We start from the raw sequence: 20022 nt of genomic DNA, 5'->3' as shown, positions 1-20022 counted from the left end.
CAAATATTGAAAGCATTTAATGAAAACTAAGAATGATCTCATTTTCATTGTGTAATTAATTGACGGTCCCTAACTAGCCCTGGAGATAGGCTATCCAAAGTCCAACCAATTTTGCCAGTTGCACACCAGCCAGCTGAAGCTAATTGGCTAACTAATTTGGCTAACTCTTCCCACCTCCGAACACACAAGACACCCACATCAAACCGCACCCAGAAACCAACTCACATTTGAATTCAGTCACAGCATCTAGCATTTCTTTATGAACCGAATCTAAAACAAGGCCAAATCAGAAAGTGCATGTTGCTCTTTAATGAGGGATTGCATGGTTCTACGATTATGCACAAGGTTACACAATTTCTATAATGTGGATTATGGTGTATGCTTACTTGTGTACGGTTAATAAAATAAAAGTGATTTAACATTTTTAAATAAAGTTAGTTTGCTCCTTTTCTCACAGCTGGATTCAAAATACTACAGTACCAATGGACCATGTCAAATATTTTTCTTCCAGGATTCCAACAATGGTAATTGAAAGGGATGAACTTGGGCTTAGTGTTCATATTTTAATGCATTTTTTATTTAACTAGGCAAGTCAGTTCAGAACAAATTCTTATTTACAATGACGACCTACCATATCCACATATGCCATTTAGCCGTTAGCAATAAGCTTAAATCAGAGGTTGAATTAGCGTATTATATGATTATGACAATCTAAAAGATAATAATTTACTTTAAGCAAGCTTAGATGGGGTAGTTCATATTGAAATGGTCATAGGTAGGCTGCCCTGCAATTCCGTCGTCTTTATTGTAAACTGCCTAAGTGCTCCATTTATTTTTTCTTATAAATGAAACCTCTATTTTATTAGCATCAGTGAGCCACATGCAATATCTCCTCAGTCATCGAGTGCACTCATATGGTATTCTGACTGGGCTTGACATTCATCCTTGTAAAAGTTCACTCAACAGGGTTTCAGGCAACTGCTTTTAATGTGAAATCAGAAACCTGTGCAAGAAATGTGCCAAGATTCACAATGTCAAAGAAAATAGGCCACACACACAACAGATCCCTACAAATCGGGTTTCTCACCAAATTCCCACACTAGATTATGTTTACAGATGTCTCTTCAACACAAGCATCAATACAAGGCCAATCCATATTGCTTCGCTGCACAGAATATAGATGATAAAGTAGAGAATTTTAAGAGTTGACCTAATCCATCTGACAAACTAACTCCCTTACTTCAGTTTGTTAGACAAGAAATCTAAGATGGAACAAAAACGTCAAGCAACCATAACATGACCTCAAATACTCAGGCATATGCTAACAAACAAATGACAGGCCATCAGAGGCAGTAAGTGAAGGGCATCTGGAACAATACCTATGGCACCACACCTTGGAAATGGTGTAGATCAGTAATGATTTGATTATCCCTTCAAATTGTTCCAACTGAACCAAGGATTATTTGTTTGTACTTCAACAGCAAGAATGCAACATGTATGGGGGAAGAAATTCAACTGTACAAATAAGAGTTTAGGCAGGGAAATGTGCACAGCATTCAAAAAGCAGTTATTTAAAACACACACACATAAAAAAGAAGCCTGTGCAAACAAGGTGCCTAGCACAAACTAGGAGTGACAGTACAAAAAGGGAATAAGTGCAGCAATAGAGCAATTCAATTAGGAAATGGTGATCAGAGACAGGCAGGCAAAACGATTGGCTGTTACGTTATTTTTGTTCCTTTTCTGTCATCAATGTTATGATTATACTGGAAGGTAAGCTGAAAGGAACATAATTTAAATTAAAGTATAACAAGAAAAGAGATTAATCACACGCAAATCCACAATATTACTGTCTCAGAGATCAAATTGAAAAAAATGAAAAGAAAAAAAAATCTCTGGGCTTCAAGACACTAACAATAAACACACAATCTTGAGCGAGGATAAATTAATTAATTTCACAAACAAAAAACAATAAGTGAAAGACATTCTTAAAAGATGAGAGCAGAAGTAGAGGATTAATTCAAGTTTTAACCGTGGTTCTAGGCTTATAATATAAGAGCTCAAATCTCACAGACACCTAATGACCTGAGTGATGTCATTTGCCAAATTTAAAAGTGTACTGCCCTATATGTTCCTCTGGAAGATGCTTTGTTGCTTGGGTTTACAGAACTGGACTTCTCTCAAAGATCTGTGGGAGATTGGCAAAGCGCTGGTGGTTCCTGTAGTTCTGGTTCTGCCATTCGTCCAGAGTGTAATTTGTTCTGTCATTTCCAAATCGTCTTTGGTAATTTCTGATGAAAAAAATTGAGAAAAAATAAATACAAATACATAAAAAAAAAAAAAAAGTTTTAAAGTGAAATCAATACTCAGAAATGAGTATGTGACTGCATTAGAAAAGATGCAATCCATTCTCCAATTAAGACTGAAATGTCCTCTACAGAGGGCAGCAGTAGATAAACACACATGTAGATGCCTGTACCTGCGGGTGAGATCCGAGGGGTGCTGCCACTGCCTGCCGTTGGTGCCTGGTCCCTGTTCGGCCACATGGTTCATCAGGTTCAGCAGCTCAGTCATCACCCCTGGAGACAAACCCATACAGGTAGCACACACACACAACAAGCTGAACAAGTACTATGAAGAAGAAGAGGATACAGGACAGCAAGAATATACAGCATCAATGGCACAGAAAACCTGGGAATTATAATGCCATTTGAGGATCATTACAAGCATTATTCAGAAATCTAGAACAAGTGGCTTCAGATAAGTGTCTGCTAAATTACCATTATTATTTTTTAAATTAATAATATTAGATTAAGCTGGTGTTCATAACAAAAACGATGCAAAAGACAATTAAGAAAAAAAACCTAGCCAGTCAGTGAGCATGTCCTAATAACTGTATTTCTGCAAAAAAAGTCAAACTATCAATGAAAAATGGAAATCCAAGACAACTTCCTAGTGAAGGTGATTATCCTAGCCCAAGCAGCTCTTAAGATGTGTTACATGTGTGGTGTGGTACAGTACATGGCGACGGCTTAAGCGCCTACACCAGCAAAAAAAAGTGAAAAAATAAAAATAAAAAAAGAGATGCCCAGAGCTTACCCATGATGTTGCACAATTGAAGTCAATAGGTCAATTTTAGTCAAAGTATGGTATATTTGGGCTTGAAGTGGGAAATCCAAAGTGGGAACTTTGTGGAAATCCGTGTCAATGACGTGCAAGTGCTTTCTGACTTGCGTGTCAGTTCCAGGGCTGGCTTTAGTTAATTTGGAACCACCTACAGTACCAGTCAAAAGTTTGGACACACCTACTCAGTCAAGGGTTTTTCTTTAAAATTGTACTATTTTCTACATTGTAGAATAATAGTGAAGCCATCAAAATGATGAAATAACACACATGGAATGATGTAGTAAACAAAAATGTTAATCTAAATATATTTTATATTCTTCAAAGTAGCCACCCAAATCAATCAAATAAATGCGTCAGAGTTCAAGTAACAGACATCAACTGTTCATAGGAGACTGTGTGATCAAATCAAATGTTATTAGTCACATGCGCCGAATACAACATGTGTAGACCTTAGTGAAATGCTTACTTACGAGCCCCTAACTGAAAGTGCAGTTTCAAAAAATACAGATAAGAATAAGAGATAAAAGTAACAAGTAATTAAAGAGCAGCAAGCAGTAAAAAAATAACAATATATAAAGGGGGGTGCCGGTACAGAGTCAATGTGCCGGGGCACCGGTTAGTTGAGGAAGTATGTACATGTAGGTAGAGTTAATTAAAGTGACTATACATAGATGACAACAGGCAGTGGTGTGGAGAGAGGGGCAATGCTAATAGTCTGGGTAGCCATTTGACTAGATGTTCAGGAGTCTTATGGCTTGAGGGTAGAAGCTGTTTAAAGGCCTCTTGGACATAGAGTCAGGCCTTCATGGTAGAATTGCTGCAAAGAAGCCACTACCAAAGGACACCAATAAGAAGAAGAGACTTGCTTGGGCCAAAAAACACAAGCAATGGACATTAGACTGGTGGAAACTTGTCCTTTGGTCTAGAGTCCAAATTGGAGATTTTTGGTTCCAACCGCCATGTCTTTGTGAGACGCGGTGTGGGTGAACGGATGATCTCCACATGTGTATTTCCCACCGTAAAGCATGGAGGAGGTGGTGTTATGGTGTGCGTGTGCTTTGCTGGTGGCACTGTTTGATTTATTTAGAATTCAAGGCACACTTAATCAGCATGGTTATCACAGCATTCTGCAGCGATACACCATCCCATCTGGTTTGGGCTTAACGGGACTATCAGTTGTTTTTCAACAGGACAATGACATCTCCAGGTTGTGTAAGGGCTATTTCACCAAGGAGAGTGATGGAGTGCTGCGTCCCACAATCCCCTGACCTCAACCAAATTGAGATGGTTTGGGATGAGTCAGACTGCAGAGTGAAGGAAAAGCAGCCAACAAGTGCTCAGCATATGTGGGAACTCATTCAAGACTGTTGGAAAAGGATTCCAGGTGAAGCTGGTTGAGAGAATGCCAAGAGCGTGCAAAGCTGTCAAGGAAAAGGGTGGCTATTTGAAGAATCTCAAATAGAAAATAAATTTTGATTTGTTTTTGGTTACTACATGATTCCATATGTGTTGTTTCATAGTCTTGATGTCTTCACTATTATTCTAGAGAAAAGAAAAACCCTTGCATGAGTAGGTGTTCTAAAACATTTGACCGGTAGTGTACATGTACCAATTGTTAAGTTCATGTTTTAAGTATCCCTATATTTCTGTTATTACGGGGCTATCACTCAGTCAAGAGTGCGCCTGCACAGGAAGTCTGTTCGTTGATGAACTTAGCCTAGAGTGCAATGGCTACCTTGTAGTGTGTTCATACGGTATTGTAAATTTTGTTAAACTGGAACCTTGTTGTTGTGTCATTTCGAGTTAACACAAATCACCTCGACTAACCTGTACCCCCGCACATTTACTCGGTACCGGGCCCCTGTACATAGCCTCGTTATTGTTATGTAATTCTTCTGTTAATATTTTCTTAACTAAATAAAATAAAAGTAACTATTTCTTGAACTAGGGGGCTGAGTCACTGGCATCTGGTGTACTTCCATGCCGTCCCTGGGAGGGGTGCGTCACTTGAGTGGGTTGAGTCACTGACGTGGTCTTCCTGTCTGGGTTGGCGCCCCCCCTTGGGCTGTGCCGTGGCGGAGATCTTTGTGGGCTATACTCGGCCTTGTCCCGGGATGGTATGTTGGTGGTTGGAGATATCCCTCCAGTGGTGTGGAGGCTGTGCTTTGGCAAAGTGGGTGGGGTTATATACTACCTGTTTGGCCCTGTCCGGGGGTTTCATCGGATGGGGCCACAGTGTCTCCTGACCCCTCCTGTCTCAGCCTCCAGTATTTATGCTGCAGTAGTTTATGTGTCGGGGGGCTAGGGTCAGTCTGTCACATCTGGAGTATTTCTCTTGTCTTTTCCGGTGTCCTGTGTGAATTTAAATATGCTCCCTCTAATTCTCTCTCTCTTTCTCGGGAGCCCTAGGACCATGCCTCAGGACTACCTGGCTTGATGACTCCTTGCTGTCCCCAGTTCACCTGGCCGTGCTGCTGCTCCAGTTCCAACTGCTCTGCCTGCAGCTATGGAACCCTGACCTGTTCACCGGACGTGCTACCTGTCCCAGACCTGCTGGAACCCTGACCTATTCACCGGATGTGCTACCTGTCCTAGACCTGCTGTTTTCAACTCTCTAGAGAAAGCAGGAGCGGTAGAGATACTCTCAAAGATCGGCTATGAAAAAGCCAACTGACACTTACTCTTGTGTTACTGACTTGTTGCACCCTCGACAACTACTATGATTATTATTATTATTTGACCATGCTGGTCATTTATGAACATTTGAACATCTAGGCCATGTGCTGTTATAATCTCCACCCGGCACAGCCAGAAGAGGACTGGCCACCCCTCATAGCCTGGTTCCTCTCTAGGTTTCTTCCTAGGTTATGGCCTTTCTAGGGAGTTTTTCCTAGCCACCGTGCTTCTACACCTGCATTGCTTGCTGTTTGGGGTTTTAGGCTGGGTTTCTGTACAGCACTTTGAGATATCAGCTGATGTAAGAAGGGCTATATAAATACATTTGATTTGAACTGCACTGTTGGTTAAGGGCTTGTAAGTAAGCATTGTGCATTCGGCGCATGTGACAAATCAAATTTGATAAGTCTTTGAATGTCCTTGAGTGGCCCAGCCAGAGCCCGGACTTGAACCCGATCAAACATTTCTGGAGAGACCTGAAAACAGCTGTGCAGCGACGCTCCCCATCCAACCTGACAGAACTTGAGAGGATCTGCAGAGACGAATGGGAGAAACTCCCCAAATACAAGTGTGCCAAGCTTGTAGCGTCATACCCAAGAATACTAGAGGTTGTAATTGCTGCCAAAGGAGCTTCAACAAAGTACTGAGTAAAGGGTCTGAATACTTACATAAATGTGCAATTTCCATATACACATACATATATACATACACATATATATATATCTATATCTATATCTATATCTATATATATATATATATATATATATATCCTAATATTTCTAAATGACTGGACTTTCCCTTTATGCGCTGCACAGCAAAAATCATAGGTAGGTTAGGATTCAAGGTTATTAGGACTGGCATGAATTAAGTCCGACTTAGAACGGGATTTCACACAAAGCCTTACACATTATTACAGCCAACCACAGAGGATTCACGACAACATAAGATAAGGACTTGGTGTGGAAATGGGGTAAGGTTTTGGGGCGATACATAGACTTCAAGAGAACGAGAAATTAGTCTAAATAACTTATTTGTTGGGAAAACAAGAACATTTCACTAAATTCACCAATTGAAGCACCCGGTTAGCACCAGGCCCCCAACATCCCAAATAATGAGATACACCTCTTACCTTCTCCTGCACCAATGTTCTCCCTTATGTGTCTGGTGACTGAGTCCACATAGAGCCACTTCTCACGCTGCCAGTCCTCCTCCCTGTCATAGACCACCGGCCTGGAAAAGACATCCACCCAATTCAAACACTCAAGAAATCTATTCTGCTTCCTTCCACTCTCACAAGACCTGAGATCTGACAGAATTGAATAAGTAATGCTTTGACCATTCAAGTCATGCAAAAGCATTGATTAAATAAAGATGCATTTGTGAAGTGGTTGAGTGGGAGAATAACCAGACTGTCTGTCTACATTCAGAGAAGAAAAATAAACCAGTCTCTCTGGAAATAATACCAGTCAGCAGGGCCTGAAGCTCACTTTTTGGTCCAACAGCCACTATGGCGTAGATTTTAAAATGTACCCACCACTCAGATTTAGAATTACACCAACAAAAAGAAGGGATGAGCATCCTTTGTCATGTTTCTAAACCAATAATTGTATTACTAGTAAGATGTAAATGAGGTATAGTGTTTAATTTCATTTTTTGTGACCAAGTCTTTAAACCAAAATATCAGATGAGACAAATGTTCACCTGCCCCTTTCAGGGCGGGAGGTTACTGTGGTAATGCCAGTTGAGTCATGTTTGTGCCTGTGAGATTGAGTCTGACTAGTAGCCACGCCTTCTCTTCCCTAGCAGTTGAAACTCAAACATTGAAAAACAACCTAGCTTGTGAACAAAACAAAGTAAATAGCCATGAAACACAAGGACAGTCTCACTTCAGTCAACTATCGTTATGCCTATGCGTAGCGCTTCTAAAAATTCAACTTTCACTCAGCACTTCACATCAGCACAGCCCCCAACCAGGCAATGTTGCTGCGCGAGGTGGGATAGGCTATAGGATTAATAGTTCTTTGACTTTGTGCGATTCATTTACCAACTACGAAACAAAAAATGGCAGAAATATTACTGATGCATTTATTTTGCTATAAATCATACTATTTTAAGTCATAAATGCAAGTGAAATGCTAGCACTGTGGAGCCCTGACTACCCGCCAACAAGGCTGGTGAAATAGACATCTTACAGCCAATGCAAAAATCTGCCCGCATTTGGCAGGTGCTAATTTTAGGCCCTGCCAGTTAGGGAGGAAAATCATCAAATTGCTCCCTGTAAGAGATTTAGAAAACATCAAGGACTCTGAAATGTACCTTGGTGCAGTTTTCTGGACAGGTCTTGTATTGACCACTTTCTGGTCAGATGAAGTTGAAGCTGCCTGGACAGGTTTAATCTTCTTCACTTTCTGCCCAGGCGAAGGTTTATGGACAATTGTGTTCTTGATAATGTTCTGTCCAGGTGAAGGTTTCTGGACAGGTCTTGTTGTTGTCTTGACAACATTCTTCTCCGGAAAAGGTTTCTGCACAGATCTGATCTCAGACACTTTCTGCTCAGGCGGCATTGCGGGTTTTCTGCTGCTGCTCTGCTGCACGCTGGGAACCACCACCACTGACCTCACCTGGATACAGCAGAAAGGTCTTACAGCAATATGACCAGAGATATCCACACTAGCACTATACAGTCACAACCAAATCTAAGCTATCCTAACAGTTGATGCAGGCAAAACAAATACATTTCTAAATATGGCTATATGGACACAAAATACAGTAAAAATGTGTTAATGATGAAATATGATTAGTTAACTTGTTATGGATAGGGGGCAGTATTTTCACGGCCGGATAAAAAAACGTACCCGATTTAATCTGGTTATTACTCCTGCCCAGAAACTAGAATATGCATATAATTAGTAGCTTTGGATAGAAAATACTCCAAAGTTTCTAAAACTGTTTGAATGGTGTCTGTGAGTATAACAGAACTCAAATGGCAGGCCAAAACCTGAGAAGATTCTGTACAGGAAGTACCCTGTCTGACCATTTCTTGGCCTTCTTTGTCATCTCTATCCAAAACAGACGATCTCTGCTGTAACGTGACACGTTCTAAGGCTCCCATAGGCTCTCAGAAGGCGCCAGAACGTTGAATGATGACTCTGCAGTCTCTGGCTAAAAAACAGCGCATTTGGATAGTGGTCGATCTGAGTACAATGAGATGGGTGCGCGCGTGCACGTGAAGAGGCCATTTTACATTTTCAGTCTTTGAACGAAAACAACGACTCCCGGTCGGAATATTATCGCTATTTTACGAGAAAAATCGCATAAAAATAGATTTTAAACAGCGTTTGACATGCTTCGAAGTACGGTAATGGAATATTTTGAAATTGTTTGTCACGAAACGCGCCGGCGCGTCACCCTTATTTACCCTTCGGATAGTGTCTTGAACGCACGAACAAAACGCCGCTATTTGGATATAACTATGGATTATTTGGAACCAAACCAACATTTGTTGTTGAAGTAGAAGTCCTGGGAGTGCATTCTGACGAAGAACAGCAAAGGTAATCCAATTTTTCTTATAGTAAATCTGAGTTTGGTGAGTACCAAACTTGGTGGGTGTCAAAATAGCTAGCCTGTGATGGCCGGGCTATCTACTCAGAATATTGCAAAATGTGCTTTCACCAAAAAGCTATTTTAAAATCGGACACCGCGATTGCATAAAGGAGTTCTGTATCTATAATTCTTAAAATAATTGTTATGTTTTTTGTGAACGTTTATCGTGAGTAATTTAGTAAATTCACTGGAAGTGTTAGGTGGGAATGCTAGTTCTGAACGTCACATGCTAATGTAAAAAGCTGTTTTTTTATATAAATATGAACTTGATTGAACAAAACATGCATGTATTGTATAACATAATGTCCTAGGAGTGTCATCTGATGAAGATCATCAAAGGTTAGTGCTGCATTTAGCTGTGGTTTTGGTGACATATGCTAGCTTGAAAAATGGGTGTCTGATTATTTCTGGCTGGGTACTCTCCTGACATAATCTAATGTTTTGCTTTCGTTGTAAAGCCTTTTTGAAATCGGACAGTGCGGTTAGATAAAGAAGAGTGTTGTCTTTAAAATGGTGTAAAATAGTCATATGTTTGAAAAATGGAAGTTTTCGGATTTTCGAGGAGTTTGTATTTCGCGCCACGCCCTATCATTGGATATTGGAGCGGTGTTCCGCTAGCGGAACGTCTAGATGTAAGAGGTTAAATCACACAGCTACATTAAGAAAACAAAAAGTAGTAAGTGTTTGGACCGCTTACCTGGACTTGGAGAGGTAAGGTGTTCTCGTAGCTGGTGTCCACGGTTACCTCGTCGGCCAGGAGTGTGACCTGGCACTCCTGAACTGAATCAAGCCCACCTCCCCCCCCCTCCACCACATTTCCCTCACAACCAGCATTGAACTCCACTGGGGCAATGTGACACAATGAGGACTCCAGTATGGGGGCGCCGATACTCCAATCGCCCTCTGCCGTACCCTCCAAGCCCTCATCTGCACCCTCCACTGGGACCAGAGGTGCCCCATATAACCCATAAGCTAGATCCTCCGAAGTGAAAGAGTAGTGCAGCTGGCAAACAACAGCCTGGCCCCCATTGGGATCAGGGAACCCTGGAGGACATGGAGGCTCTCCCTCATCTGACACAGCCATCTGCAGCCTCTGCATCACCTCCCTCCCCCTAAACAAAAGGCTGGACGAGATGCGGGGCTGCAGGGGTGTCACAGCCTGAGACACGTCCTTTCCTGCTTTAAGTGCCTCAAGGTAGGACCTGGAGAAAAAACCCTCAATGCTCACAACCTCCTCTTCCTCCTGATGTTTTATCTCCTCATTGCCCTCTTTTTCCCTTTCTCCCACCATCTCCTCTCCTTTCCCCTCCTCCCTCTCTCCGACGTCATATCTCTCCCCTGAAACCTGGTCCTGTGTTGGACTATGAGTTAAGAAAGGTTTAGTTTGCTGGGTGTCGCTGTCACTGGGGTTACGGGTGCGGTCGTCGTAAAAACTGTTACAGCTATCGACAAAGGCTTCAATGCCCTCATCGCTCCCCTTGTCACTGGGGCTCAGGCACATGATGTCATCAACGTCAAAGTTAAAAACAGGACCAAGGTCCATCAAGACTTTCTCAGGCTCATGGCCTATGGTCTCAGACCAGGCCTCAGACTCGTTTGATACTGGGCCGCCTGGAGCTGCAGCACCACCGTGTCTACTTCCAGCCTCTACTGCTTGGCCACACTGGATATGATCAGAGTTTGGCACACATATCACAGCTTCTGATGTACCTTCATCTTTGACTGTATTTTCAACACTAGATGGCACTTTTTGGAGGTCAGTGGTAGGGGAGACAGTGGCTACATTTGGAAGGGTGTTAGATGAAACTACAACACAAGCCAGGTCTGGGGAGATTGCCTTAGGACTACTGCAGGGCTTTTTGTATGTAGTTTCATATGTGTCATCAAGGCAGGAGTCATCCAATCGCCTCTTGTGTCTTGTAGGGGCATTGTTGTTCACAATCTCTATTTTCAAGTTGCAGAATGGATTGGACGAATTCCATGACTGGTTAGTGCCGCTAGGACTAACCCTACCGTTTTCACAAGTTATCATTCTAGAATAAACAGAGAGTGGTCTCAAGTGCCCAAAACTCTTATCTCCTCTTGGTTTTGCACTACTTAGCCTATTAAATATTGTCTTCAGAGGCTGGTTAGGCCTCTCCATTGCCCCTGATAGTGGTCAACCAGCTGGGGCTAAACAGATACCAGGATCAGCAACTCTTCTAGAACGTTTCCTAAGGGTAGAAAAAAAAGATATCTACAACTATTTCACTTCAATTCCAATTCAGACCCTCCCTGAGCTACAGTTGTGAAGCAGGAAAGAATAACTAAGCACTTCTGGATCACAGATTTTTGGAATCCTTCAGAATAAGACTCACGTCCTGTACACTTGGTAAAAACAACAAAAACATAAAACGCAACATGTAAAGTGTTAGTCCCATGTTTCTGGAGCTGAAATTAAAGATCCCAGAAATGTTCCATCCGCACAAGAAGCTTTTTTCTCTCTCAAATTCTAAGCACAAATGTATTTACATCCCTGTTAGTGATTATTTCTCCTTTGTCAAGATAATCCATCAACCTGACAGGTGAGGCATATCAAGAAGCTGATTAAAATGCATGATCATTACACAGGTGCACCTTGTCCTGGGGACAATAAAAGGCCACTCTAAAATGTTTAGTTGTGTCACGCAACACATTGTCAGATGTTTCAAGTTGAGGGAGTGTGCAATTGGCATGCTGACTGCAGGAATATCCACCATAGCCAAAGAATTAGGGCTGACCCCAGCTAGTCGACTGGTCGATTGTTTGGTTGTTAGGCTATTGGTTGACCGAGATTGTTTTAGTCGAGTAGTAACATATATACACACACACATATATATACACATATATATTATATATATACACATACATATATATGTATATACATACATACATACATACATACATACATACACAGTGCCTTCGGAAAGTATTCCGACTCCTTGACTTTTCCCACATTGTTACGTTACAGCCTTAATCCAAAAAATTATAATTTTTAAACTTTGTCACCAATCTACACACAATACACCATAATGACAAAGCGAAAACAGGTTTAGAAATTTTGCAATTGCATTAAAAATAAAAACAGAAATACCTTATTTACATACCCTTTGCTATAAGACTCGAAATTGAGCTCAGGTATATCCGGTTTCCATTGATCATCCTTGAGATGTTTCCAATAGAAGTCGACCGATTAATCGGAATAGCCCATTCATTTGGGCCGATTTCAAGTTTTCATAACAATTGGAAATCGGTATTTTTGGACGCCGATTTGGCCGATTTTTAAAAATTTTATTATTATTATTTTTTATTATTATTATTTATTTTTTAGACCTTTACTTAACTAGGCAAGTCAGTTAAGAACACATTCTTATTTTCAATGACGGCTTAGGAGCGGTGGGTTAACTGCCTTGTTCAGGGGCAGAACGACAGATTTTTACCTTGTCAGCTCAGGGATTCAATCTTGCAACCTTACGGTTAACTAGTCCAACGCTCTAACCACCTGCTTTACGTTGCACTCCACGAGGAGCCTGCCTGTTACGCGAATGCAGTAAGAAGCCAAGGTAAGTTGCTAGCTAGCATTAAACTTATCTTATAAAAAACAATCAATCATAATCACTAGTTAACTACACATGGTTGATGATATTACTAGTTTATCTAGCCTGTCCTGCGTTGCATATAATCGCTTAGGTACACTTTGCTCCAACCATAAACATCAATGCCATTCTTAAAATCAATACACTGAAGTATATATTTTTAAACCTGCATATTTAGCTAAAAGAAATCCAGGTTAGCAGGCAATATTAACCAGATGAAATTGTGTCATTTTGCGTTCATTGCACGCAGTCAGGGTATATGCAACAGTTTGGGCTGCCTGGCTCGTTGCGAACTAATTTGCCAGAATTTTACATAATTATGACATAACACTGAAGGTTGTGCAATGTAACAGGTATAACGTTTTGTTTGAGATGATAGTTTCCGGATTCGACCATATTAATGACCTAAGGCTCGTATTTCTGTGTGTTATTATGTTATAATTAAGTCTATGATTTGATAGAGCAGTCTGACTGAGCGATGGTAGGCAGCAGCAGGCTCGTAAGCATTCATTCAAAATAGCACTTTACTGCGTTTTGCCAGCAGCCCTTCGCAATGCATTGCACTGTTTATGACTTCAAGCCTGTCAACTCCCAAGATTAGGCTGGTGTAACCGATGTGAAATGGCTAGCTAGTTAACCCGGGTGCGCGCTAATAGTGTTTCAAACGTCACTCGCTCTGAGAGTTGGAGTAGTTGTTCCCCTTCCTCTACATGGGTAACGCTGCTTTCGAGGGTGGCTGCTGTCGATGTGTTCCTGGTTCGAGCCCAGGTAGGAGCGAGGAGAGGGACAGAAGCTATACTGTTACACTGGCAATACTAAAGTGCCTATAAGAACATCCAATAGTCAAAGGTATATGAAATACAAATCGTATAGAGAGAAATAGTCCTATAGAGAGAAATAGTCCTATTCCTATAATAACTACAACCTAAAACATCTTACCTGGGAATATTGAAGACTCCTGTTAAAAGGAACCACCAGCTTTCATATGTTCTCATGTTCTGAGCAAGGAACTTAAACGTTAGCTTTTTTACATGGAGAAGAAAGTAAATGTGCAATATGTGCCAACACTTTGTTTTTGCATTATTTAAACCAAATTGAACATTTTTCATTATTTATGAGGCTAAATTGATTTTATTTATATATTATATTAAGTTAAAATAAGTGTTCCTTCAGTATTGTTGTAATTGTCATTATTAAAAAAAAAAACGTTAAAAAAAAATAAAATAAAAAAATGGCTGATTAATCGGTATCGGCTTCTTTGGTCCTCCAATAATCGGTATCGGCATTGAAAAATCATAACCGGTCGACCTCTAGTTTCTAAAACTTGGAGTCCACCTGTGAGGTTGAAGGAATTGTCCATAGAGCTCCGAGACAGAATTGTGTCAAGGCACAGATCTGGGAAAGGGTACCAAAAAATGTCTGCAGCATTGAATGCCAAGCGTCACGTCTGGAGGAAACCTGGCACCATCCCTACGGTGAAGCATGGTGGTGGTAGCATCATGCTGTGGGGATGTTTTTCAGCGGCAGGGTCTGGGAGACTAGTCAGGATCGAGGCAAAGATGAACAGAGCAAAGTAGAGAAATCCTTGATGAAAACCTGCTCCAGATCACTCAGGACCTCAGACTGGGGCGAAGGTTCACCTTCCAACAGGACAACGACCCAAAGCACACAGCCAAGACAATGCAGGAGTGGCTTCGGGACAAGTCTCTGAATGTCCTTGAGTGGCCCAGCCAGAGCCCGGACTTGAACCAGATCGAACATCTCTGGAGAGACCTGAAAATAGCTGAGCTTGAGAGGATCTGCAGAGAGGAATGGGAGAAACTCCCCAAATACAGGTGTGCCAAGCTTGTAGCGTAATACCCAAGAAGACTCGAGGCTGTAATCGCTGCCAAAGGTGCTTCAAGAAAGTACTGAATATGAATTATGTAAATGTGATATTTCCGTTTTTGTTAAAAAAAATTAAAATGCACACAATTCTAAAAACCTGTGTTTTTTTCCCCTCCCCAATTTCGTGGTATCCAACTGTCTTGTCTCATCGCTGCAACACCCATACGGACTCGGGAGAGGCGAAGGTCGAAACACAAACCAACCAAGCCGCACTGCTTCTTTAGACAATGCACATCCAACCCGGAAGCCAGCCACACCAATGTGTCGGAGGAAACACCGTACACCTAGCGACCTGGTCAGCGTGCACTGCGCCCGGCCCGCCACAGGAGTTGCTAGTGCGCGATGAGACAAGGATATCCCTGCCGGCCAAACCCTCCCTAACCCGGACGACGCTGGGCCAATTGTGCGCCGCCCTCTGGGCCTCCCGGTCGCAGCCGGATGCGACAGAGCCTGGGCTTGAACCCAGAATCTCTGGTGGCACAGCTAGCTGCGATGCAGTGCCTTAGACCACTGCGCCACCCGGGAGTCCCTAAAAACCAGTTTTTGCTTTGTCATTATGGGGTAGTGTGTAGACTGCTGAGGGGGGGGGGGGGGGGGGGGGGGGTAGGTGTCCAAACTTTTGACTGGTACTGTATGTCACGGGTAGCAAATGTAGCGTTAATGCCCATCATTTGGTAAAAAAAATGTATGTTAATGCATGTATTAATTACAGTAATTGACCATTCTTACTCAGAGTTCAACATGCTACACTTGTGAGAAAGAAGTTCTGCTTTATTTCATAACCATCATTTACGAGATTAGTATATTTTTTCATTGTCTTTTGTTTGGAGTGCTCCATGTGAGGATGTGTTTGGTTTCTCTGTCCTGATAATGTTGAGGGAGCGCACATATAGAAGTACCGGTCCTGATGCGCGGAAATGTACGAAAGTGGATTTTTTTAACAGCCATTGCGAATGATATATTAAATCTATAGTTCCTCAAAGTAAGCTATTTGAAAGATCTTTCCATCGATATTCACCAATCCTCAGCGTGAAAGAGCAACGGAAGTTATAGGGCTACTGCTGCATTGGCCTATAGGCTACTTTGTTTTTTTAAATAACCTTACTTCAATTATTTAACTAGGCATGTCAGTTATTTTACAATGACTGCCTACCCCGGCCAAACCTTCCCCTAACCCGAACGACGCTGGGCCAATTGTGCGCCGCCCTACGGGACTCCCGATAACAGCCGGTTGTAATTCAGCCTGTGATCGAACCAGGATCTGTAGTGACGCCTCTAGCACTGAGATGCAGTGCCTTAGACCGCTGCGCCACTCGGGACATGCCTCATAAGATTAAATAAAACTTTCAGGTTTCAAACAATGAATGTTTTCAAAATGCATACTGCCTCCAGCAAACATTGTAAAGTAGTGGGTGATGCACTGATAGCCTGTGACCTACATTTGAATGGGAGGCGCTTCAATTATCAGTTGAGAAATAAAAATAGTTATTTTTAATCACGCACCAAAACTTATGCTCGGTTGGATTTAGTCTGAACAAAAATATAAATGTACAATTTCAAAGACTTTACTGAGTTACAGTTCATATAGGAAATCAGTCAATTTGAATAAATTCATTAGGCCATAATCTATGAATTTCACATGACTGGGAATAAAGATATGCATCTGTTAGTCACAAACACGAGTTTGGCCAGTCTGTGGCTTCAGGCTCATGCGATGGTGCCTGGAGAGCAGGCCAGCAGTGGAGAATACCCTCTCCGTACTTGCAATGGCACTGCGGATGCTAAACACCCTTCGGGCCACTCTTGCCAGGAATGCTGAGTTTTTTTGTATTTTTTATTATTCTATTGGTAGGCCTAAAAAAGGTTTTTAGGCAAAATAACCCCATCAAAACAATAAGCACCTTGGAAGAGTAATATCAGTAATATCAGGCCTATTGGACCAAAATCAATGATAGTCTATTGTATAGATAATAGAACGAAAATTAACTGAACTTTTAAGCGATCTGATTTTTTGTTTCTAAATAATTTGCAACAATGATACACTTAGCTAGCTACCCACCTCGTTCCTTTCTGTTAGCATGTAGTACACCATCATGTTTCGGGAGGCGTGTCTTTTCAGATTCCACAATGACTCTTTAGTTGTGGACACTACATCACCGCACTCCCTCTCTTGATCTTGTAAGTCACCTTGATTTTGCACCTGTGTGTTTTGTCAGTTTCTTTATGAAAATATTATGAAAAAAGCCTTTGGGTAACTCGCTCCACGCTTCAGTCAAATTGGTCACGCGCAATTCCTCGTTCCGCTCTCATACTCTGGGCCCAGTCTGATGACCTGGAGCATGCCGCACCACCCTAGGAAGCTTCTCCAGTTATAGATGCACTTCAGACCCTGTCCTAGCCCAAGATGTACTCTTAAGGAGCCGAACGTTACAGTTAGCCTAAGGACCTTGTGTTATTTTCAGAGGTAGACTGGCTCTGACAGCCAGAACACCATCTAAACGTGAATAGATTATCGATATGATACGGTTCTAGAAACACAAATGCACACTTACTGAATACTGTTAAACATGCAGTTGGCTAACCTCAAAAAATGACCATTATATTGATTTTACTACTAACGTTAGCTAGCCAACTTACTGTAGCTCGCTAGGAAATGCGATTCATCACGACACATCACACAAAAACATTTTAGAGCCAGACTAGCTAGCTCAAGTTGGAATATTTCGTCTCCTTCACTGTTATTTGAAGGTGCCATGCTTCAATAATGATCTTATTGTTTTACGTAAGTTAAAGTTGTAAAAGCATGTTAAACGTTGACAAAGACACTGACAGCTAGCTAACGACGTTAGCACGTCGCTTCCCCCTCATCAGAAAAATGTTTATCGGTCCAACAAAAGTTTGATAGTTGGTTGTGTGGTTTGATAGTTAGTTGTATAACTAGCTAACTGAACAGTAGCTAATGTTCATAAACTCACCACTTGTACTGTTGTCAAATCAGCCACTGCACAGCCAAAAACACTTGTCGTAATTGGCGCCTCAATTTAGCGGGGTGCCTGCGTGTAGCTGCATGCGCAAGGAAGATCAATGAGTTCACGTGACATCTTCACGTTAGAGGGTACATTTGACAGATGGACCAGAAATCTATCCTTATTTGGATACAATCGAAGTGAGGTTTGTGTACTAAAGGTTGACACGGTAACAGGGGTCCCACGGGATTCGGGCAGGAATGGGAGTCAAGTTCGGGACGGGACAGAGCCATATCGACAGTCCAGAGGAACTGGTTTACTCTCGCGCCTTGCTCCAGTTGTAGCCAGTCATTACTTTACCTCAGATGTACGTGGAGAAATACATAATAACACATGTCTATTGCCAAGTTTCAAAACAACTGGGAACTCTGAAATTACGAGGTTACATCATGACGTCAGTGATCTTCAGATCGGGAAGTCAGAGCTCTAGAAAGACCCCGAGTTGGATGACCGTTGAAGTCGATTTTTTTCCCAGTCGGAGCTCTAATTTTTCCAGAGTTCCCAGTTGTTTTCAACGCGCCAATTATTCATGATTTCACCCGGCTCTGGTAAATACAACGGCTGCCTTCTTTGATTACATCTCGTAATGTTGTTATTAGCTGTGTATAGGCAACTGTCTCGTGAGCTGTGAGCAGCACAGCAGCCAAACGGAGCAGTTGTTATGGCTACTCACAAGCAGAGCGGCTGGATCGCATTAGTGGAAACCATGACTGTTCTCAGGGCACATCTGCCGGTTTTGACTAGCAGAAGTGACTTTTCGTAGCAGGTTAGTAGAATTTACGTGGCAGGTTAGAATAAATAGGTTAAGGTTACGAAAACGGTCAGGGTTAGCTACAATTGTAACCGACGCGACTCGAACATAAACTAAGCAAAAAAAGAAACGTCACTTTTTCAGGACACTGTCTTTCAAAGATGATTCGTAAAATTCTAAATAACTTCACAGATCTTCATTGTAAAGTGTTTAAACACTGTTTTCCATGCTTGTTCAATGAACCATAAACAATTAATGAACATGCACCTGTGGAACGGTTGTTAATTAAGACACAAACAGCTTACATAGGGTATGCAATTAAGGTCACAGTTATGAAACCTTAGGACACCAAAGAGGCCTTTCTACTTACTCTGAAAAACACCAAAAGAAAGATGCCCAGGGTTCATCTGCGTGAACGCTGCAAGGAGGCATGAGAACTGCAGATGTGGCCAGGTCAATAAATTGAAATGTCCGTACTGTGAGATGCCTAAGACAGCGCTACAGGGAGACAGGACGGACAGCTGATTGTCCTCATAGTGGCCGACCACGTGTAACAACACCTCCACAGGATCGGTACATCCGAACATCACACCTGCGGGACAGGTACAGGATGGCAACAACAATTGCCCGAGTTACACCAGGAACACCCGAGTTACATCCCGAGTTACATCCCTCCATCAGTGATCAGACTGTCCGCAATAGGCTAAGAGAGGCTGTACTGAGGGCTTGTAGGCCTGTTGTAAGGCAGGTCCTCACCAGACATCACCGGCAACAACGTCGCCTATGGGCACAAACCCACAGTCGCTGGACCAGACAGGACTGACAAAAAGTGCTCTTCACTGACGAGTCGCGTTTTTGTCTCACCAGGGGTGATGGTCGGATTTGCGTTTATCGTCGAAGGAATGAGCGTTACACCGAGGCCTGTACTCTGGAGCGGGATCGATTTGGAGGTGGAGGGTCCGTCATGGTCTGGGGCGGTGTGTCACAGCATCATCGGACTGAGCTTGTTTTCATTGCAGGCAATCTCAACGCTGTGGTACTCTTCCTGCAGGCTCATCCTGACATGACCCTCCAGCATGACAATGCCACCAGCCATACTGCTCGTGATTTCCATCAAGACAGGAATGTCTGTGTTCTGCCATGGCCAGCGAAGAGCCCGGATCTCAATCCCATTGAGCACGTCTGGGACCTGTTGGATCGGAGGGTGAGGGCTAGGGCCATTCCCCCCCCCCCCCAACATCTCACAGCAAGAACTGGCAAATCTGGTGCAGTCCATGAGGAGGAGATGCACTGCAGTACTTAATGCAGCAGGTGGCCAGACCAGATACTGACTGTTACT

The 20022-nt window shown here is 42.3% G+C and overlaps 1 protein-coding gene across 1 annotated transcript; it reads right to left on the bottom strand.

The window, feature by feature from the left end:
- Window positions 1-658: 658 nt before the first annotated feature.
- On the bottom strand, window positions 659-18713 carry s100pbp (S100P binding protein). Its single transcript, XM_014210556.3, has 6 exons — window positions 17882-18713; window positions 10103-11618; window positions 8119-8423; window positions 6932-7032; window positions 2480-2579; window positions 659-2291 (listed from the first exon to the last, which is right to left on the bottom strand). Exons 2-6 carry the CDS (start codon window positions 11546-11548, stop codon window positions 2162-2164), a joined length of 2082 nt encoding a protein of 693 aa, XP_014066031.1. The 5' UTR covers window positions 11549-11618; window positions 17882-18713; the 3' UTR covers window positions 659-2161.
- Window positions 18714-20022: the final 1309 nt, after the last annotated feature.

Source organism: Salmo salar, chromosome 09, assembly GCF_965601325.2.
Source record: "Salmo salar chromosome 09, fSalSal1, whole genome shotgun sequence".
In the NCBI taxonomy this organism is placed as follows: Eukaryota; Metazoa; Chordata; class Actinopteri; order Salmoniformes; family Salmonidae; genus Salmo; species Salmo salar.
Note: the sequence above shows the minus strand (reverse complement) of the source record. Positions and strands in the feature narration are given on the sequence as shown.

Bases quoted from the DNA above. Each gene is read 5' to 3' on its own strand.
- s100pbp (XM_014210556.3), bottom strand. From the start codon at position 11,548: ATGGAGAGGCCTAACCAGCCTCTGAAGACAATATTTAATAGGCTAAGT. The intron at 8,424-10,102 runs GTAAGCGGTCCA...TGCTGTATCCAG, and splicing joins CCTTACCTCTCCAAGTCCAG to GTGAGGTCAGTGGTGGTGGT. The intron at 2,292-2,479 runs GTACAGGCATCT...TTTTTTCATCAG, and splicing joins CCCTCGGATCTCACCCGCAG to AAATTACCAAAGACGATTTG.